This window comes from Cebus imitator, unplaced genomic scaffold (assembly GCF_001604975.1).
Source record: "Cebus imitator isolate Cc_AM_T3 unplaced genomic scaffold, Cebus_imitator-1.0 Scaffold23, whole genome shotgun sequence".
NCBI classification, from domain to species: domain Eukaryota; kingdom Metazoa; phylum Chordata; class Mammalia; order Primates; family Cebidae; genus Cebus; species Cebus imitator.
The window spans coordinates 329,327-352,985 of NW_016107338.1; the positions used below are offsets into that span (position 1 = coordinate 329,327).

Below are 23,659 nucleotides of genomic sequence, written 5' to 3' on the forward strand. Positions count from 1 at the left end.
TCAATGTGGGGATCTTGTTAACTTGCAGATTCTGACTCAGTAGGTCTGGGTGGGACCTGAAATTCTGCATTTCTAACAACCCCCCAGGAATGCCCAATGTTATTGGTCCTTAAACCACATTTTAAGTGCAAAGATACGTAATTTTCCTAGAATTGTAGGTGGGTAAGTGACAAAAATTGGTACTTTAACCCTTGAACTCTAAATCCAAATTCTGAGCTCTTTCCACTACAACTGACGGGCTTTCTATGGCCACTGGCGAGTTTCAAAGGGGCTGAATATAGAATGAAATGGGTTGAGAAGTGAATTTTAAGGTAAAGAACTAGAAATATCAAGTATAAACTCTTCAAGAAAAGTAAAACATTTAAAAATGTAACATGCATTGTAAATTGAGAAGGAATATGGGTTACAAAATCTTTGTGAGGTTCTTGCCTGCTGGGTCTGAAGAAAAAAACAAAAATTTTTGTGAGGAAAAAAAAAAAGCTCAAGAAGCTAATAAATCAAAACAGATTAACAAAACAAAACCTTGTTTTTCCAAATGATTTCCTAATTTTTCAAAGTTTTTACATCCTTTTGATGTAAATTATTACAAATTATTAGTGACACCATGAATGGAGACAAATGAGATAAATAGCTAAGGAGTTAAGATGTACAGCCCACATCCTTAAAAGATCAGAAGTTTATATAAGATAAGGTCTTCTTAACCTCAGGGGTTAAGGAAAAGATTAGTAAAGAAAACTGGAAGAACAACTATAGTTTAAGCTGTTAAAAGCAGGAAGAGATGCATGATGTTAAAGAAGATATTACTGTCAGTTCTATATAAAGTCAAGGACATATATTTCAAACTGTCAAAAGAATGGTGATCACAAATCCATTAATTACAATTTTTAAAATATGTCAATGTAAGTAAGGAGTTCATGATTAAAAAATGGTATGTTTTTAGAGTGCTTATTCTCTCAGTCCTGGGAAAGAAGAACACACTAAGTGTATTACAATATTACTCCATACTGATCAAATCTTTGGAGATTCATTTTCAGAACTGGGGGTGAGTTGAAGAGGTAAGTTTTGACCAAGGAGAGGAAGAGAGCTGCCAGAAAAGGACTATACTATACTGGTTGTATACTGGTGGGAACTGTATGCCTCTTAGAGATGAGATTAAGACTAAAAAGCTGGATGCAATTTGCTCAAGAACTCTTCTCCATACTAAAGTGTTTAGTGACATAGCAGGTTTCCTTAGGAGACAAAGACAGCACGGTTTTCTTTCCCCAAGTATATTCTGACATAAGAAGAACAAGCAAGCCCTTTATTTCTCATGGACAAACTGAGGTACAAGTCCATACTTCCATTTTACATATGACTAAGAGTCTCTTACTACTAATCATTCCAAGTGAAATATTATGGATTATTAATACTAGCACACACAAATAAATTAGTATAGTTCTAATTTTGAGCCCTCTAATTCAGTCACTAAAAAGTCTGTAACAGAGACTGGGAAGGGAGTGGGGAAGATGGTTAATGAGTACAAAAATATAGTTAGAATAAACAAGCTCTAGAATATGATATAGTACAATAGAGTGACTACAGTCAACAATTATTTGTAACATTTTAAATTAACTAAAAGAGTATGACTGGAATTTTCACAACATAAAGAAATAATGAATGCTTGAGGTGATAATCCATTTACCTTGATGTGATTATTACACATTGTATATTTGTGTCAAAATAGCTCATGTACCCCATAAATATATACACCTACTATGTACTCATAAAAATTAAAAATAAAAAAATTTTTATAAAAATAAGTCTGGCAAAAGCACCTATTGTATGTACAGAGAAGTAGACTCAAATTCTTGTAGTTTTAAAGAAGACACCAGTGATATTTTAAATTTGTCTTTATCTTCATTGCTGTTATTCTTGCTTTCTAATTAATTACTATATCATCTTTATAAGTTTCTAATTATTAATTATTGGTAACTAAATATCATAATTTTGTTATATTTGGTTAATCCCTCAGTAAACTGATAGATGCTTACCTCAACAATCATTATCTTAAACCATATTTTCTCATAAACTAAACACAAGCATATCACAGTTCAAACAGGAATTTTTTTATACCCTTATTAGCACAGATGTAAATATAACCCATCCAAAGTTCCTGCATACTGATAATTCATTAACATTGTCCTTTTGATAAATGTATGCCATTTAAATAACTTGCAATACAATATCAAGTTAAATGTAATAAAATTGCTGAGTTTCAAAAGATAATACGGCACTATTTTTGTAACACAAAAATCACATATACAAGCTAACACTATGGCCTATAATTTCATTCCTAATTTTGTTGTTGCTATCATTATTTTTCAATGTGAAAGTGGGAATTGTTAAGGTAAGTGCAATATAGACTCTTCCTCATTCCTAAGTGGGCAGGGGTTTCAAAATGCTAATGAACTGCTGGTGTTGTGAAAAGTTAACGAACTCTGAACTCGAACATCAAATCCTAAACATTATTTCCTAATATAGTAACCCTGGGAAAGTTATACCCCAGTCATAGTAACACCCAGTCATCAAACCACCCTGACAGGTGCACCCCTACTCAAAGAAGTTCCCTCTGGGACAGGAGGAAGATGTAATTTCAGATCTTGCTTCTAGACTCCTCATCTTTAAGGAAACCCTTCAAAGTCCTGCCCCAAACCAAAGTCCTCCCTTACTCTCAGCCACACTCAGGCTCCCTACCTGCCCTGAGTAACTTGCATCTTCAAGGGAGAAGATAACCAACAAATAACTACCTAAGGTAGTAAGGTTAAACCAAAGGCTGGGCTTCAATAAAAATTATGGCAGGAAAACGAACAGGTAAATCAATTAGGTTTAGAGGCAGGGAACATAAACTTCAAAACCCAACAAACAACATAGATAAAGACATATAGGTCATTCAAGTCATAGAAACAGCCTCATGTTAATCAGAGATCAACAAAATAGTGGTAAGACACTAATCCATAGGCCTTCACTACAACTGACACAGAAATTCAATGAAATATGATATTTACTTTTATTTGATCCACTTTCTTGGGAACTGATCCCTGCCAAAATACAAAGCCTACCACCTTATTCTACCCCTGCCCCAGTCTACCCAGTCACGTTAATTCATTTAATATTCATCAATTCATTAAGTCATTCAGCAGATATTTACTGAGTAGCTTTCATGGCCAGGTGCAAAAATAAATACATTAGCAAAGCCCCAGCTTTACCCTCAAAGAGCTTAAAGTCCTGTGGGAGATAGAAACAAGTAAAAAAGCAATTACTAAATTCAGTGTGAGGGCAGTGATTAGGGAGGCTATTTACACGATACTACAGTAACATATATAAGAAATACCTGGTTCTTTCTTAGAGTTATGGAGAACAGTGAAAAACAGAAACATTTTCCTGAAAGACAGCTAAGCTCCGAATGAAAGGATGAAGACCAGAAATCGGCCAAAGACGAACACAAAGAATAGCGAAGCATTCCAAGTAGAGAAAATAGCATCTGTGAGATCAAGGAGACAAGAGGGTCTAGCATCATGAAGAAATGACAGTAGTTCAATATGAAAAAAGAGGCAAGTATAAGGCTGAGAAGATAAGCAGGGACCTTGTACTATGTACTAAGGAGTTTAGACTTTACCCTCAGTTGTTAACAATGGAAAGCAAGAACTCCAAACTAGGAAGTGACATTATCAAGTCTGCCCCGTAAAACAGACTATTTTGGCTTAATACAGAAAATGAGTGGCAGAGAAGATGAACAGTTTTTCATTACCAGTGCAGTAATTGAGAAAAGAGAATGGGAGTCTAATAATCAGAATCAATAGGACTGAGTGATTGGACAGGGATGAGGGTGAAAGAGGAATACAAGTTTCTAGCTTGGCTAATAAGTAGACACTCATTCCAATGAGTAGAAATAGAGAAGGAAAAGTAGGTCTAAAGAGATAATTGGTTCCACTTTTAAAGTTCTGACATTAAGATGCCTTTGGAAAATCCAAATGAAGACATTTCATAGTGGTCAGATGCAAACATTTGGAGTATGAGGTATAATCTAGATAGAGTCCTACAATTGGGAGTCATCAGGCATATAAAATTACTGAAGCCCTGGGTGTTGATATTACATAGGAAGAAGGTGAAATCCTTTTTTTATTATTATTTCTTTTTTTTATTTTAAAAATTCTCATTTTATTATTATTGTAGGAATTTTTTTAATTGCATTTTAGGTTTTGGGGTACATATGAAGAACATGCAAGATTGTTGCATAGGTACACACATGGCAGTGTGATTTGCTGCCTTCCTCCCCCTTCACCTATATCTGGCATTTCTTCCAATGCTATCTCTCCCCAACTCCCCACCCCCTGCTGTCCCTCCCCTATTTCCCCCCTACAGATCCCACTGTGTGATGATCCCTTCCCTGTGTCCATGTGTTCTCATTGTTCAACACCCGCCTATGAGCGAGAACATGCGGTGTTTGATTTTCTGTTCTTGTGTCCGGTTCCTGAGAATGATGGTTTCTAGGTTCATCCATGTCCCTACAAAGGACACAAACTCATCGTTTTTGATGGCTACATAATATTCCATGGTGTATGTGTGCCACATTTTCCCTGTCCAGTCTATCATCGATGGGCATTTGGGTTGGTTCCAGGTCTTTGCCATTGTAAACAGTGCTGCAATGAACATTCGTGTGCACACGTGTCCTTATAGTAGAATGATTTATAATCCTTTGGATATATACCCAGTAATGGGATTGCTGGGTCAAATGGAATTTCTGTTTCTAGGTCCTTGAGGAATCACCACACTGTCTTCCACAATGGTTGAACTAAGTTACACTCCCACCAACAGTGCAAAAGTGTTCCTATTTCTCCACATCCTCTCCAGCATCTGTTGTCTCCAGATTTTTTAATGATCGCCATTCTAACTGGTGTGAGATGGTATCTCAATGTAGTTTTGATTTGCATTTCTCTAATGACCAGTGATGATGAGCATTTTTTCATGTTTGTTGGCCTCATGTATGTCTTCTTTTGTAAAGTGTCTGTTCATATCCTTCGTCCACTTTTAAATGGGCTTGTTCTTTCCTAGTAAATCTGTTTTGTTCTTTGTAAATTCTGGATATCAGCCCATTGTCAGATGGGTAAAGTGCAAAACCTTTTTCCAATTCTGTTGGTTGCCGATTCACTCTAATGACTGTTTCTTTTGCTGTGCCGAAGCTGTGGAGTATGATTAGGTCACATTTGTTCAGTTTGACTTTTGTTGCCAATGCTTTTGGTATTTTGGTCATGAAGTCCTTGCCTACGCCTATGTCCTGAATGGTTGTGCCCAGATTTTCTTCTAGGGTTTTTATGGCGTTAGGTCTTATGTTTAAGTCTTTAATCCATCTGGAGTTAATTTTAGTGTAAGGTGTCAGGAAGGGGCTCAGTTTCTGCTTTCTGCACATGGCTAGCCAGTTTTCCCAACACCATTTATTAAACAGGGAATCCTTTCCCCATTGCTTGTTTTTGTCTGGTTTGTCAAAGATTGGATGGTTGTAGATATGCTGTGTTGCCTCTGAGGCCTCTGTTCTATTCCATTGGTCTATATCTCTGTTTTGGTACCAGTACCATGCTGTTTTGATTACTATAGCCTTGTAGTATAATTTGAAGTCCAGTAGCGTGACACCTCCCATTTTGTTCTTTTTGCTTAGAATTGACTTGGCTATGCGGGCTCTCTTTTGGTTCCATATGAAGTTTAAGGTGGTTTTTTCCAGTTCTGTGAAGAAGGTCATTGGTAGCTTGATGGGGATGGCATTCAATCTGTAAATTACTTTGGGCGGTATGGCCATTTTCAAGATATGGATTTTTCCTAACCATGAACATGGAATGTTCCTCCATCTGTTTGTGTCCTCTCTTATTTCATGGAGCAGTGTTTTGTAGTTCTCCTCGAAGAGGTCCTTTACGTTCCTTGTTAGTTGTATGCCTAGGTATTTTATTCTCTTTGTAGCAATTGTGAATGGTAGTTTGTTCTTAATTTGGCTCTCTGTTTGTCTGTTATTGGTGTATAGAAATGCTTGTTATTTCTGCACATTGATTTTGTATCCTGAGACTTTGCTGAAGTTGCTTATCATTTTCAGAAGATTTTGGGCTGAGACGATGGGGTCTTCTAGATATACAATCATGTCGTCTGCAAATAGAGACAATTTGACTTCTTCCTTTCCTATTTGAATACTCTCTTTCTTTTTCTTGCCTGATTGCTCTGGCTAGAACTTCCAGTACTATATTGAATAGGAGTGGTGAGAGAGGGCATCCTTGTCTAGTGCCAGGTTTCAAAGGGAATGCTTCCAGTTTTTGCCCATTCAGTATATTGGCTGTTGGTTTGTCATAAATAGCTTTTATTATTTTGAGATACGTTCCATCAATACCTAGTTTATTAAGGGTTTTTAGTATAAAGTGCTGTTGAATTTTGTCAAAGGCCTTCTCTGCATCAATTGAGATAATCATGTGGTTTTTGTCTTTGGTTCAGTTTATGTGGTGAATTATCTTTATAGACTTGGGTATGTTGAACCAGCCTTGCATCCCCGGGATGAATCCTACTTGATCATGGTGGATAAGCTTTTTGATGTGCTGTTGCAATCGGTTTGCCAGTATTTTATTGAAGACCTTTGCATCTATGTTCATCATGGATATTGGCCTGAAGTTTTCTTTTCTTGCTGAGTCTCTGCCAGGCTTTGGAATCAGGATGATGTTGGTCTCATAAAATGATGTGGGAAAAATTCCCTCTTTTTTGATTGTTTGGAAGAGTTTTAGAAGGAATGGTACCAACTCCTCTTTGTATGTCTGGTAGGATTTGGCTATGAACCCGTCTGGACCTGGGCTTTTTTTGGGTGGTAAGCTCTTAATTGCTGCCTCAACTTCAGACCTTGTTATTGCTCTATTCAGCATTTTGACTTCTTCCTGGTTTTGGCTTGGGAGGATGCAAGTATCCAGGAATTTATCCTGGATAAATTTCTTCCGGGTTTATTAGTTTATGTGCATAGAGTTGTTTGTAATAATCTCTGATGATGGTTTGAATTTCTGTGGAATCTGTGGTGATATCCCCTTTATTGTTTTTTATTGCATCTATTTGGTTATTCTCTCTTTTCTTTTTTATTAATCTGGCTAGTGGTCTATTTTGTTGACTTTTTCAAAAACCAGATCCTGTATTTACTGATTTTTTTGAAGGGTTTTTTGTGTCTCTGTCTCTTTCAGTTCTGCTCTGATCTTAGTAATTTCTTGTCTTCTGCTAGCTTTTGAGTTTTTTTGATCTTGCTCCTCTAGCTCTTTCAATTTTGACAATAGGGTGTCAATTTTAGATCACTCCTTGCTTCTCATGTGGAATTTATTGCTATATATTTTCCTCCAGAGACTGCTTTAAATGTGTCCCAGAGACTCTGCTACGTTGCGTCTTCGTTCTCGTTGGTTTCGAATAACATCTTTATTTCTGCCTTCATTTCATTGCTTATCCAGTCGACATTCAAGAGCCAGTTGTTCAGTTTCCATGAAGCTGTGCAGTTCTGAGTTAGTTTCTGAATTCTGAGTTCTAACTTGATTGCACTGTGTTCTGAGAGACTGTTTGTTATGATTTCCGTTGTTTTGCATTTGCTGAGGAGTGATTTACTTCCAATTATGTGGTCAATTTTAGAGTAGGTGAGATGTGGTGCTGAGAAGAATGTATATCCTGTGGATTTGGGGTGGAGAGTTTTGTAAATGTCTATTAGGTTTGCTTAGTCCAGGTCTGAGTTCAAGCTCTGGATATCCTTGTTAATTTTCTGTCTCGTTGATCTGTGTAATATTGACAATGGGGTGTTAAAGTCTCCCACTATTATTGTGTGGGAGTCTGAGTCTCTTTGTAAGTCATTAAGAACTTGCCTTATGTATCTGGGCGCTCCTATATTGGGTTCTTATATATTTAGGATTGTTAGCTCTTCTTGTTGCATTGATCCTTTTACCATTATGTAATGTCCTTTCTTACAAAAAATATTGTTTCCTACTATGTCACTACCTGATGCTGTCAACAAGCTGAGGCAGCCAGTACTGTACCACTAACTGATGAACTCTTAAGTTAGGAAACAATCATCAAGACTCTTTCATGCCATTATTATGTGCCAAGATTTGGGTTAGGTATATAATAAAAATTAAATTGGTGCCCTCTCTGAGAAACAGTTTGGATAAACTGATGGTGCAATATGTTTATGGTAAGGTTATAAAGGGACTGAAAACTTCAAAAACAGAGAGAACAATATGGAATGAAGCAATCAAAATCTTCTTAGAGAAAGTGGGACTTTGGGTAAGTCACTTAATTTCTCGAAGTTTCATTTTGCTCAAATAGCAAACAATAATAGCAGTGCCCATCATAAGTCAGATACAAATATAAAAGAATATGTCATATTAATAATATGATAAAATAACAGAGTACGTTGTCCATACCTAATCCAAAAATCTGAAATCTAAAATGCTCTAATGAGTATTTCTTTTGAATATGGTATCAGTAGTCAAAGAGTTTCATATTTTGGACCATTTTGGATTGTGGATTTTCAGATTAGGGATGCCTGACTTGTATTGTATTATATAATTAATGTGTAATATATTATAATAATAATATGTAAAATGTTTAGCAAAGTGAACAAGCAGTGAATGTCAGCTATTATTAATAGTCCAGGATGGGGGCTGCAGATTTTAGAAAAGTTAGTAAAGTTTCACGGCATAGGTGTCCCACCTTCTGTGATTTGAGATCCCTGAGTTTATTCAATATTGCCTGAGAAAGATCTTTACCTTGCTTCTCATACCCTGATTACCCATATGGTTATTTCTACCAATAACCAAAGTAACCAAAGACAATAGCACGTCTAAGTCAAGTTTTCAAAACTCCAGTTGTCTTCTGGTCCCTGACAAAATGACACAAACTTGCTTTTCCCCTCCACTTCCTTAGAAACCAAAAGACAATCAAAAAAAAGACCAAAAGGTAGAAGAAAGTGAAAGGCAGACTGGCTAAGCACCTCCAGACTGGAGGAACAACATGGCAGTGACTTCCTGAGTTTTCTTTTTAACTCTCTGATATCTGAGGCTGGACCCTGGAGAGGTCTGCTGTGTGGAACTAAGACCAGGAATAGGAATAGTAATATAAATAGGAATACAGTGGGAAGGAGATGGGGAAGGAAGGAAGGAGGAAAGAAGTCCAAGAAAAGCCTGCTCTCTATGGCCCAAGGACCAAAAAACATGCAGCCCAGCAGACTTAGCAGACAGTCCCAACTCCCCATGTCCCACTCCAACCCAGCAGCAACAGGTAGGCTTGCACCACCTGAACTATGATGCCAGCAGAAACCAAGCAGAATCCTAACAGGTTTGGCATCTCCCTGTCCTCCAGCCAGTAGCAAAAGGAGACCTAGGTCCACCATCTTCTAATTCTCCCGTGGTAAAAGACAGCCCAGGTATGTACTTTCCTTCCCCAGTGGCACTGGCAAAAAATGAATGGGAAGTCCACCAGCACTGAGAAATCCAGAGAGTAGGTTCAAGGAAATGTTCTCCATCCTAAGGGTTCAGCATCTTACCTAGATGCAGCGGGAGGCCTAGGAAAGCATTTTTTGCCCCCATGAATGCCATCAGCAAGAATCAAGTGGGCGACCCACTGACACCAGGTAGTCCTGGGGCAGGTCCAGGGAAACACTCTCTACTCTGTGGGTTAGCATCCCTCCTTTCCCGAACAGCAGCAGCAGGCTTTGAGGAAGACCATTTCATCCACATAAGCAACACCAACACTGAAGTAGACCAAATGCAACTCCCCTGAAAACTAAATTATCTTTGGGATCACAGCCACACAAATAGGCCAGAACCTATATGGAATACCTAAATAGAGCAACTGCCTGCTAAATGAAGATTATAAATAGGAATCAAAGTATCATAACATCCAAAATGTCCAGGATATAATCAACATTCATTTTTACCACCAAGAACCAGTAAAATCACAAATTGATTGAGAAGAGACAATCAAGTCTGGCTGTGGTTGCTCATGCCTGTAATCCCAACACTTTGGGGGCTGAGGTGGGTGGATCACTTAAGGTCGGGAGTTCAAGACCAGACTGGCCAACATGGTGAAACCCCATCACTAATAAAAATACAAAAATTAGCTGGGTGTGATGGCATGCACCTATGATTCCAGCTCCCAGGGAGACTGAAGCACAAGAATTGCTTGAACCTGGGAGGTGGCGGTTGCAGTGAGCCCAGAGAGAGCAAGTGCGAGAGCGAGAATGAGCGAGTGAGAGAGAGAGAGAGAGAGAGAGAGAGAGAGAGAGAGAAAGGACACTCAAATGATGCAAAAAAGATGAGTCAAATTCAAAGAAATAAAGGCTGAAAACGTCCCAAATCTGACAAGATATAAACTTATAGATGAAAGAAGGTAAGTCAGCTCCAAACGGAATAAACCCAAAGAAATCCATACCAAGGGCCAGGCACAGTGCTCAGGCCTGTAATCCCAGCACTTTGGGAGGCCAAGGCAGGTAAGATCACTTGAGGTCAGGAGTTGAAAACCAGCCTGGCCAACATGGTGAAACCCCCTCTCTACTAAAAATACAAAACAATTAGCCAGGCGTGGTGGCACACACCTGTAATCCCAGCTACTTGGGAGGCTGAGGCAGGAGAACTACTTGAACCCAGGAGGTGGAGGTTGCAGTGAGCCGAGATGGCACCACTACACTCTAGCCTGGGCGAAACAGCATGACTCCATCTTAAAAAAAAAAAAAAAAAAAAAAAAGAAAGAAGTAAGATACACCAAGACAAAACACAATCACATGCCTATAAAACTGTCTACTGGTATCAAATTTTTACCACTGTATATGAAGTTCTAAAAACTAGACAAAGAGGAATCTGGAAAGCAGAGGGAATAATGTCCTACTTATAAAGGAACATCAAATTGAAAGACAGCTGATCTCCCACCTGGAAATATGGGGGCCAGAAGGATATGGCACAATATTTTGTAAGTGCTGAAAGAAAAGAACTGTAAAGCATGAATTCTATCTGGTTCAATTATCCTTCAAGAATTAACGGAAAATAAAGACATTTTCAAGAGAAGAAAACTAAAAGAATTTGTCACAAACCAGCACACCCTCAAAGAATGGCTGCATTCTACAAACACAAAGGAAATAGCAGAAAAGGTCTTGAAAATTTATGAAAAAAAGAACAGAATGGGTAAAAATAAAAGTAAATATAAAATATTATCATTCCTTTGATGAGTCTCTAAATCACATTTGATGACTAAAGCAAAAACTGTAATGCCATGTGCTGTGATGCTCAGTGTATGTAAAGGAAATATTTAAATAACTATTTTTTAAATAAGGAGGGTAAAGTGAACTAATAATACTTCACTTACAGTGGTTAAAATTTGATACCAGTAGACTGTTATAAGTTATGTACATGTACTGTAATGCCTAGAGCAACCACTAAGAAAACTATACAAAGAAACATACTCGAAATACTCTAAAGTGAAATTCTAAACTATGTTCATGTAACCCATAATAAGGAAATACAGGAGAAACAGGAATAAAGTGAAAATAAACAATAAAATTGCAGACTTAAGGTGTAATAGATCAATATCAGCTTTAGGTATAAACTGTCTAAATAAACAAAAATAGTAGATTTTCTTTAATGACCCAATTATATGATGTCTACAAAAAAATCACTTCAAAAATAATGACATAGGAAGGCTGAAAGTGAAAGACCGATAAAGAGGCCAGGTATGGTGGCTAATGCCTATAATCCCAGCACTTTGTAAAGTCAAGAGGGGAGGGTCAGGCTTTAAAGGGCCAGGAGCTGAAAACCAGCCTGGGCAACATAGGAAGACCCTGTCTCTACAAAAAAAAAGAAAAGAAAAAAATTAGCTGGGCATGGTGGTGTGCAACTATAGTTGTAGCTAATCAGAGGGTGAGGCAGAAGGATTGCTTGAGCCTAGGAGTTCAAGACTGCAGTGAGCTATGATCATATCACTGTACTCCAGCCTGGGAAACAGGGTGAGACCTTGTCTCTTTAAAAAAAAAAAAAAAAAAGAAGAAAGAAAAGGAGGAGGAAGAGGAAGAAGAAAAAGAGGAAGAGGAGAAGAAAAAGAACTACTCTGTAGGAGTAGCTATATAAGATAATCTTCAGAACAAAGAAAATTACTAGGGACAAAGAGGAATATTTCATAATGATAAAGGATCTATCCACCAAGAAGATGTAGCAATGCTACATGGACATGCAACAAAATCCAGTGTGATACTGGTAAAGGCACTAAGAACTGGGAATGGAAATTGAAGGGGTAAGAACTAAATCAGAATAAGAATTTAAACAAAATATCTGTCCTTTTTGGTATTTCCAATTGGCCTCTTTCTGCTATTGCATTCCATGAGGTTCTGTCCTTGACATTTTGCTTTTCCCTCTACCCATGCTGCCTCAGAAAGCTTAATTACTTTTATGGCATAATTTTAACCATGAATTATTTAAGATCTTTCATATTTGTATTTTCCATTTCCCATTTGTTCAACTGGCTTTGAAGACACTTCAAACCAAATGATATCCTGACAAATCAAACTCAGTAGGTCCAAAACTAAATTGACTACCCTAGTTTCTAATGGTGTCACCAATTCTTTTTCAATAATCCAGATCCGAACTTGTTTCCAATTCATCCTGCAATCTAAACTCTTCAAATTCTGTTAAGTGTAGCCACTTTACCCGATATGTAAATTATCTTGACTCATACTTTGAACCCAATTTGAAAAGAAGCTCGGCAGTCACTTTCTGCTTGTTATGACATAGGACCCAGAGGTTTGCCAATAAAAAAATAAGAAGTCAGGGCAACTAATATGAAGGGACCATTTCAATACAATATGAATCAAACATGGACATAAATATTTCTTCCATTTGCTTCCTCTTCACCCTATTGATGAGGAAGGGATTCCTGCCTGATGGTTCTGGACTGGCTAAATACAACACTGGACAGATAAGACTGATGGTAGTTTATTAGTTACATATACTCATAGCCTGGGGAAGAAAGACACCAAGCCATGCAGGGCCACACAGGCGTTGTACATGGTAACAGAATGAGTAAGCAGGAACTATAAGAGGTAGGCTTGTAGTACCAAGAAAAGAGGGTAATTTCTGATTTCTGTAGGAGGATGTGACTGGTTTGTTTGACTAATTTCACAGGTTGGCATGGGACTGAAACCCATTAGGTTGAGTACAAGGTAGAATACAGTTGGTCTCGTTGATATAAGAACTGGCTGTGTAGGAAGCCTCTCCCACTGACTGGAGGGTAATCTGGTAAGAGCAGGTAAACTTGTGGTTAGGTCCTTTGAGGACCTCGTAGTTTCAGATGTCAAGACTGCACATAATATTAAATCTTAATGTCAGGCCATACACCACAATACGATTCTGAATGATAACTGAGGAGCTCAGGATCTTGCTGGTAGAAATGAGATGTATCATTTTAACCAATACTTAAAATGGTAAAACTGGATACATAAGGTAACAAGGCAAAACAGGTCATGGGAGAAAGGCTGCACAAGAAAGAACACAAGAAGCAACCTATCTCCGCCCAGTCCCCACTTATAGAGTGGAAGATTTATCCCAAGTTAAGAATACTAAGCTCTAATCACCCCTACTCCAGCTCACTTGTAGGTGGAGTGAGGGTCCACTCCAGGAGAGGCAAACTAAGAAGAACAGGGATTAACTAGTACCCCATTCAGTACCACGGTCATAGAGAGGGGGTGTATTAGTCCAAGAGAAGTAGACCAATGAACCTGCCCGCTGATGTAAAGCAGTGCTGCGAAGCTTCTGCCCAGGAAAGGCAAGCCATATGAACAGAGAGCTCCACAAATCTCCATAAGGACAATGACTTTATTTGAAACAGAGCATGTAAAACTATAATTCATCATATCCATTCCTGTCAGTAGGAAAAAAAAAATCAGGGATTCTATACAGGCTGACAACATTATAAAATCATTATTAGTAACCTAATCTGACTTCTCAGACTTACCTACCAATCCTCCTGCTTTCCCTTAGTCAGCTCCATCTCATATTCACTTCAATGCAAACTATAAGTCTTCACCAAGCCACTCTCCTCAAAGCCTCTAACCTACCTCCACCACTACTCACCTCCCTCAGCAGATAATCTTGCTTTTACCTCAAAATTCATTCCTCTCAATTTCCTCTCTACAAACTTATTTGCATCCACTCTTGTCATCTTGAGACCAATCAATTCCTTTTTCCCTTCAAGTCATACAAAAGAATAAACAGATTCTAACATCAGACTCCTCCATACAATTCAGTTCTAAATATTTTCATGTAGAACGTGATGAAAAACCAAATGATTCCTCTAATAAAAGATTAGGGGATTTGTGATGGTCTGAATGTTTGTGCCCCCCTTGAAAAGTATAGATTGAAATCCTAATGCCCAAGGTGATAAAATTAGGAGGTAGGGCTTTTGAGGGGTAACTAGATCATGAGGACAGAGACCTCGTGTTTGGGATTACAAAAATGACTCCATTACAAAAATGACTCCAGAGAGATCCCTTTCCCCTTCCACCATGAGGGGACACAGAGGAACGTGTCATCTCTGACAAACAGGCCCTCACAAGACACTGATTTTGCCAGCACTTGATCTTGGAATTCTCAGCCTCTAGAACCGCAAGAAACAAATTTCAGTTGTTTATAAGCCACACTTAAGGTATTAAGCTATTTTTGTAATAGCAGTCTGAAGAGACTAAGACAGGGTTTATAAACACATCTAATCGGAAGCATTATTATTACAGATATTAAAAAATAAAAAATTAGACCTAACAAGGTCTAATTTTCACAAGGTAGCCGTAAGGGGAACATTTATTATCTCCTATTTCTACATACCTGCTAAATGTTTAGGAGTCTTTGGCACAGTGTCAGGAGACATCCTCAACATTCTGAGGTCTGAAGAGTGATATTCCGACTCTCTTCTTGGCTTATGTGGAACAAATGAAGGCAATAAAAATGAAAAAGACTCATTAATGCCCAGATTAGAATGACCCACCTATGAAGAAATGAAGAAAATGAGGTATTAATTTCAAACTTCATCTGCAAAAAATAATCCCTCATTTTTATAAAGATGAATACTAAGCAGTTATACTAGTTGCTTAAGATCATAATCTCAAACCTTCTGAATTCATATATAGGACATACCTTGTTGGGTCAACTCTGAGAAGACTCTTTAAATCATCCTGAGGGCTTAGATATCTGTCTATATAAATATTATAGACAGTATGTCTAGAAGTGTTCTGTTACTCAGAAGCTTCTCCTTATCAACATTGGAGAATCTGAACCATGGTATTATTCTTGACAAGCTCAGGTATTTTTTTAAGGTAGAGAGGTGCACTATGTGCAAGAAAGAGTAAGAAGGAAAAAGAAAACAGAAATATTTTCTAGAAACTCACAAAAGTTTAGAAGAAAAATGAGAGTATCAAAGAACTATAACTGTGATCAGTTACCAACAAGCATAAGTCCTCAAACTTCTTGAAAAAAAATTAGTGGAGACCACAAATTGGTAGTGAAGTAGAGGTTAACTGCTCAAAAAAAAGAGTTCCTCATCTTTCATCAGGTCACAAGTCCTTACTAGAAAGGAAATTAGAAACCATTATTGGCGACATTAATATCTAAACATGTATAACTTTTCATCAAATTCACAGTACACCCAGACATAAAAATATATATCATTTTTAAGTATCTTTATTTTCCTAAAAAGATTATTTCAGTCATATCTTCTCAGAATGAAGTCTAAAAATGCAAATAAACATGAATTCTTCTATCCTCTTCCATCAATTTTCATTGTGTAGTAATAAACATTCTAAGGAAGTCAGCAGAGTGTGGAAATGAACATTGTACATCTACATCTACTGCCCAAACAGGTTTCTCTAGACCAGTACTTTTAAACTGGTAGAGATTTTATACCTACCAAGGGACATTTGACAATGTCTGAAAACATTTTCTGCTCTCGTAACTTGTGATGGGAAGGCCTCTATTCCCTAAATATTCATTAATATTTAGTGAATAGAGACCAGGGATGGATGCTACAAAACATCTTACAATATGCAGGAAACACACCTCCCACCATAACAAAGAATTACCCAACTCAAATGATAATGGTGCTAAGAAGCCCTGCTTTCCACATAGCACAAAGTTCTTGGTTTTCAATTACCTCACTCCTACACGAAACTTTTTTGAAGCATAGCCTATATATATACACATATATACAGACACATACATATATATGTAAATATATGCATATATAATATACAGTCATACATCACTTAATGACGTGGATACGTACTGAGAAATGTGCTGTTAGACAATTTTGTTGTTGTGCAAATATCACAAAGTGACTTACACAAACCTAGATGTTGTAGCCTACTGCTTCCAGGCTAGAAACCTATCAGCATACTACTGTTCTAAATACTGTGGGCAACTGTAACACAATGGTAAGTATTTGTGTATCTAAACATAGGAAGGGTACAGTAAAAATATAGTATTTTAATCTTACAGAACTAAGATCATATATGCAGTCTGTCATTGACTGAAATATGTGGCATGACCGTATATAATAGATAGACGCTAGTGAGAGGGTGTGTTTATAGCAGCTTTTTTTCTATGGTTTTCAAACACAGAAATAAAGAAAAATTTTTATTATAATCTTGATGTCAAAAAAATTCATTATGTCAAAGTTTCAAAATATAGAACTATTAGAGCAGGTAATACAAAAGAAAATATAAAATGAAAAATATGAGAAGTATTTATTTAAGAAACCAGATCTTCATTGCTAATTGAAAATGGGAAGAACCAGGAGAAAAAGAAATCAAGATTAGTTTATCTTCCCAATGTTTAATCAGTAATGAAGAAGGAATGAAGATGACCAAGAAACCAGAAAAATATTAGTATCTCTCATAAAAACTAAGGAACTGTATAAGTCAGTCTAATTTTAGGAAAAGTATGAGTTATTTTGCTATAGGCAAGTTGAATTTGGGGTGATGACAATGTTCACAAGAAAACTTCTTGTAAAATAAATTAGATATATATTAGGGTATAAAAACAGAGGTGATAATCATCCACACAGAGACAGGCAACTAGGTCTCCAAAGGTAGAGGGGGCATGAAGGAGATGGAAAAGAAATTTAAGGCTTAAACCTTAAATAATTTTTAGAGTTAAATGGCCAAAACAAGAGGTACTAAAATAGCATATTAGGCTAGGTGCAGTGGCTCACACTTGTAATCCTCACACATTGGGAGGCCAAGGTTGGCGGATCACCTGAGGTCAGGAGTTCAAGACCAGCCTGGCCAACATGGTGGAACCCGTGTCTACTAAAAATACAAAAAAATTAGCCAGGCATGGTGGAAGGCGCCAGTAATCCCAGCTACTCAGGAGGCTGAAGCAGGAGAACTGCTTGAACCCACGAGGTGGATGTTGCAGTGAGCTGAGATCAAGCCATTGCACTCTAGCCTAGAAAACAAGAGTGCAACTCTGTCTCAAAGAAAAAAAAAAGCATGTTAATTATGTGCTGCTAACAAGAACAAGAAGAAATACAAAATTACAGAAAGTAGGAAACCACCAGAGACTTCAGTAGTCTAGATTTAGTAAAGTGAAGAGAACTAACAACAAGGCACTATATAAATGCTATATAACTTGCCCCATTTAATACTACAATGTATGAGGTTGATTATTACTATTCCTATTTACTTATGCAGATCAAGAAAGTGATCCTCCAAAGTCATTTGCTCAAAATACAAGGCTAACAAAGTAACCGAACTGAATTTTGACTCCAAATCTCTACGTTCTTTTCACAGTTCCCAGCTGCCTCTTACATATGTGGATACCCAAATAAGCATTTATGATGGGTAGATATAAAAGTGAACCAAGCAAGTATGAGTGACTCTTCTGTGACATAGCTGAGGAGAGTAAGGAAGAAACCAAGGAGTAGGCAAGCCCCTGAAAGCAAGCTGAGCCATGCAAAAAAAGTACTGCCCCATTTGGCTCCTTGCCTTTTTGATATTGACATTAAATAACTCCTAGATCACAGAATAGAGCTAAGACTGAAAGACAATGCAGGGAATAACAGATCTTCCTGACACTGAAAGAATATACTTAAGGCTACATTTAAGGACAGATTAAAATTTGGAGCAGTGGTCAAAGGTAGTCTCTGCACATTAACTGAACTAACATCTTCATTTTTAAAATATATTTTATCTACAAGAAAGGTTGATGTAAGTCACAAAAATAGTATTAAAGATTTAGAGCACTTTAAAAGTTGTTACTTCGTTTCTCATTGTTATTGAACTCGACTTTAGGCAATCTCCTTCAAAACTTCCACTCTTGCCAAAATAATTCTAAATCTTAACGTTGGTTTCACAAAGAATAGTTAAAAGGTTGGAGGGGGGCAGCTTATGGTATGGTGGTTAAGTACATAGATATGGAGGGATCCAAGATGGCCAATTAGGAGCAGCTCAGGATTGCAGCTCCCAGTGAAAGCACGGAGGGTGAGTGGACGCCGCATTTCCAGACAGATTTTTATTGCCCACAGACCAGGAGATTCCCAGGCGGAGGAGCCCCACGGGTCGCCAGCTCAGCTGGTTTGGCTGGCATGCCTGGTGCGGCTGTTTTGCTGGTGCCCCCGCAGGGCAGCTCTCTGTACAAAATACATGGGTCCGGGCGCCGTTTTAGCTGGCGACTGGAGCTCCGGGAAGGCAGAGTCACCCATTCATCCGATTAAAAAGGGGACTGAAACAGGGAGCCAGGTCAGGAGATTCTGGGCCAAAAAAGCGCCACGAATCTCAACACTGCTGTTTCAGCAGGCGCAGTGGGTCGCTGCACAGGAAATCACACAGATCCCAGTGCCTTTTCAACAGGCGACTGAAACACCTGGGAGGTAGTCAACTGTTCAACTAAAAAAAAAAAAAAAAAAAGGGGGGGGAGAAAAAGTGAAAAAAAAAAAAAAAAAAAAAAAAGGCTCTGAGGCAGGGAGCCAGGTGATCAGGCTCGGTTGGTCCCACCCCCACAAAAAAACAGCAATCGGAAAGGCTCTGAATTCAGAGTTTCACAGCAAACACAGCTGAAACCAGGACGGTCCAGCTCGGTGGGGGAGGGGCATCTGCCATTACGGAGGCAGTCCACAACTACAGAGATAGTTTGCCATTGCTGAGGGAGCCCGCCATTGCCGAGGCAGCCTGCCATTACAGATAGAGTCCGCCATTATAGAGGTGGGCCACCATTGCTGAGGCAGTTCTAACTACACCCGTATAAACAGGACTGCAGGGAAGTACACAAGACAGCAGGGCGGAGACCACAGCAGCTGAGCAAAGCCTCTGCAGGCAGACAGTGACTAGGCTGCCTCCTCGCTGGGCAGGGCAGCCCTGAAAAAGCACAGCAGCACAACAGAAACTCATAAATAAAGTCCTAACTCCCCAGGACAGAGCACCTGGGGGAAAAAAAGGGAGGGTTTATGAGTTCTACTGCAGCAGACTTAAGCGTACCTGCCCAGCAGCTCTGAATGAACAACAGAGCTCACAGTTCAGCACTTGAGCTCCTATAAAGGAAACACTGTCTCCTCAAGCAGCTCCACAACCCCTGTATATCCAAAGATTCACCTCATAAAGGAGAGCTCAAACTGACATCTGGTAGGTATCCTTCTGGGACAAAGATAGAAGAAGAAATTGGCAGCAACCCTTACTGTTCTGCAGGCGCTGCAGGTGATCCCCAGGCAAGCAGGGCCTGCAGTGGATCTCAGCACTCCTACATCAGACGGGCCAGACTGTTAGAAGGAAAACTAAGAAACAGAAAGAAATAAATTCATCATCAGCAAACTGGACGTCCACTCAGAGACCCAATCTGAAAGTCAATAACTACAAAGAAGACAGGTAGATAAATCCACAAAGACGGGAAGAAACCAGCCCAAAAAGGATGAAAACACCCAAAACCAGAACACCTCTCCTCCTACAAGGAATCGCAACTCCTCTCCAGCAAGGGAACAAGGCTGGATGGAGAATTAGTGTGATGAATTGACAGAATCAGGCTTCCGAAGGTAGGTAATAAGAAACTTCTCGGAGCTAAAAGAACATGTTCTAACCCAATTCAAAGAAACTAAGAACCTTGAAAAAAAGATTTTATGAAATGTTAACGAGAATAAACAACTTAGAGAGGAATATAAGTGAATTGATGGAGCTGAAAAACACAACACAAAAAGTTCGCGAATCATACACAAGTTTGAACAGCCGAATTGACCACACAGAAGAAAGGATATCAGACGTCGAAGATCAGCTCAATGAAATAAAACAAGAAGGAAAGATTAGAGAAAAAAGGGTAAAAACGAATGAACAAGGTCTCCAAGAAATATGGGACTATGTGAAAAGACCTAATCTACATTTGATAGGTGTACCGGAATGTGACAGAGAGAATGAATCCAAGCTGGAAAATACTCTTCAGGATATTATCCAGGAAAACTTCCCCAATCTAGCAAGGCAGGCCAATATTCAAGTCCAGAAAATACAGAGAATACCACAAAGATATTCCTCAAGAAAAGCAACCCCAAGGCACATAATCATCACATTCACCAGAGCTGAAATGAAGGAGAAAATGCTAGGCGCAGCCAGAGAGAAAGGTCAGGTTACCCACAAAGGGAAGCCCATCTGACTCACAGCAGATGTCTCAGCAGAAACACTACAAGCCAGAAGAGAGTGGGGGCCAATATTCAACATTCTTAAAGAAAAGAACTTTCAACCCAGAATTTCATATCCAGCCAAACTAAGCTTCATAAGTGAAGGAAAAATAAAATCCTTTGCCAACAACCAAGGACTCAGAGATTTCATCAACACCAGGCCTGCTTTACAGGAGCTCCTGAAAGAGGCACTAAACATAAAAAGGAACAACCATCACCACCCACTCCAAAAACATACCAAATGGTAAAGAGCATCAAAACAATGAAGAAAGTGCATCAACTAACAGGCAAAACAGCCAGCTAGCATCAAAATGGCAGGATCAAATTCACACATAACAATATTAACCCTAAATGTAAATGGACTAAATGCCCCAATCAAAAGACACAGACTAGCAAATTGGATAAAAAGCCAAAACCCATCAGTATGCTGTATCCAGGAAACCCATCCCACATGCAAGGATACACAAAGGCTCAAAATAAAGGGATGGAGGAAGATTTACCAAGCAAATGGAGAGCAAAAAAAAGCAGGAGTTGCAATTCTCATCTCTAATAAAATAGACTTTAAACCAAGAAAGATGAAAAGAGACAAAGAAGGACATTACATAATGGTAAAAGGAGCAATGCAACAAGAAGAGCTAACAATCCTAAATATATATGCGCCCAAAACAGGGGCACCCAGATACATAAGGCAAGTTCTTAATGACCTACAAAGACACTTAGACTCCCACACAATAATAGTGGGAGACTTTAACACCCCACTGTCAATATTACACAGATCAACTGGACAGAAAATTAACAAGGATATCCAGGACCAGAACTCAGACCTGGACTAAGTAAACCTAATAGACATTTACCAAACTCTCCACCCCAAATCCACAGGATATACATTTTTCTCAGCACCACATCACACCTACTCTAAAATTGACCACATAATTGGAAGTAAATCACTCCTCAGCAAATGCAAAACAACAGAAATCATAACAAACAGTCTCTCAGACCACAGTGCAATCAAGTTAGAACTCATAATTCAGAAACTAACTCAGAACCGCACAGCTTCAAGGAACTGAACAACAGGCTCTCGAATGTCGACTAGATAAACAATGAAATGAAGGCAGAAATAAAGATGTTCCTCGAAACCAACGAGAACAAAGACACAATATACTAGAATCTCTGGGACACATTTAAAGCAGTCTCTAGAGGAAAATATATAGCAATAAATGTCCACATAAGAAGCAAGGAGAGACCGAAAATCGACACCCTATCGTCAAAATTGAAAGAGCTAGAGGAGCAAGATCAAAAAAACTCAAAAGTTAGCAGAAGAGAACAAACAACTAAGATCAGAGAAGAACTGAAGGAGATAGAGACACAAAAAAACCTTCAAAAAATCAATAAATCCAGGAGCTGGTTTTTCAAAAGATCAACAAAGTAGACCACTAGCCAGATTAATAAAAAAGAAAAGAGAGAATAATCAAATAGATGCAATAAAAAACGATAAAGGGGATATCAGCACTGATTCCACAGAAATACAAACCATCTTCAGCGATTATTACTATCAACTCTATGCACATAAACTAGTAAATCTGGAAGAAATGGATAAATTCCTGGACACTTGCATCCTCCCAAGCCTAAACCAGGAAGAAGTCGAAACCCTGAATAGACCAATAACAAGGTCTGAAGTTGAGGCAGCAATTAAGAGCCTACATCCCAAAAAAAGCCCAGGTCCAGATGGGTTCACAGCAGAATTCTACCAGACATACAAAGAGGAGCTGGTACCATTCCTTCTGAAACTATTCCAAACAATCCAAAAAGACGGAATCCTTCCCACATCATTTTATGAGACCAACATCATCCTGATACCAAAGCCCGGCAGAGATTCAGCAAGAAAAGAAAACTTCAGGCCAATATCCATGATGAACGTAGATGCAAAAATCTACAATAAAATACTGACAAATCGATCGCAACAGCACATCAAAAAGCTTATCCACCATGATCAAGTAGGATTCATCCCGGAGACGCAAGGCTGGTTCAACATACGCAAGTCTATAAACATAATTCATCACATAAACAGACCCAAAGATAAAAACCACATGATTACCTCAGTTGATACAGAGAAGGCCTTTGACAAAATTCAACAGCCCTTTATGCTAAAAATCCTCAATAAACTAGATATTGACAGAACGTATCTGAAAACAATAAAAGTTATTTATGACAAACCAACAGCCAATATCATATTGAATGGGCAAAAACTGGAAGTATTCTCTTCGAAATCTGGCATTAGACAAGGATGCCCTCTCTCACCACTCCTATTCAATTTAGTACTGGAAGTTCTAGCCAGAGCAATCAGGCAAGAAAAAGAAATAAAAGGTATTCAAATAGGAAAGGAGGAAGTCAAATTCTCTCTATTTGCAGTCAACATGATTGTATACCTAGAAGACCCCAGCATCTCGCCTAAAATCTCCTGAAACTGATAAGCAAGTTCAGCAAAGTCTCAGGATACAAAATCAATGTGCAAAAATCACAAGCATTCCTGTACACCAATAACAGGCTTAAAGAGAGCCACATCAAGAACGAACTGCCATTCACAATGGCTACAAAGAGAATAAAATACCTAGAAATACAACTAACAAGGAACGTACAGGACCTCTTCAAGGAGAACTAAAAACCACTACTCAACGAAATAAGAGAGAACACAAGCAGATGGAGGAACATTCCATAGTCATGGTTAGGAAGCATCAATATCGTGCAAATGGCCATACTGACCAAAGTAATTAACAGATTCAACACTATCCCCATCAAGCTACCAACGACCTTCTTCATAGAACTGGAAAGAACCACCTTAAACTTCACATGGAACCAAAAGAGAGCCCACACAGCCATGTCAATTCTAAACAAAAAGAATAAAGTGGGAGGCATCACACTATCGGACTTCAAACTATACTACAAGGCT

The 23,659-nt window shown here is 38.5% G+C and overlaps 1 protein-coding gene across 3 annotated transcripts in view; it reads right to left on the bottom strand.

Moving 5' to 3' along the window:
* The window catches only part of ALMS1 (ALMS1 centrosome and basal body associated protein), a 214,449-nt gene that overhangs the window by 133,883 nt on the left and 56,907 nt on the right, over positions 1–23,659 (bottom strand). For all 3 annotated transcript variants that reach the window (XM_037736112.1, XM_037736111.1, XM_037736113.1), the window contains one exon: positions 14,889–14,979. In XM_037736112.1, coding sequence (XP_037592040.1) covers positions 14,889–14,979 — 91 coding nt within the window. The remainder of the gene's footprint in view (positions 1–14,888; positions 14,980–23,659) is intronic.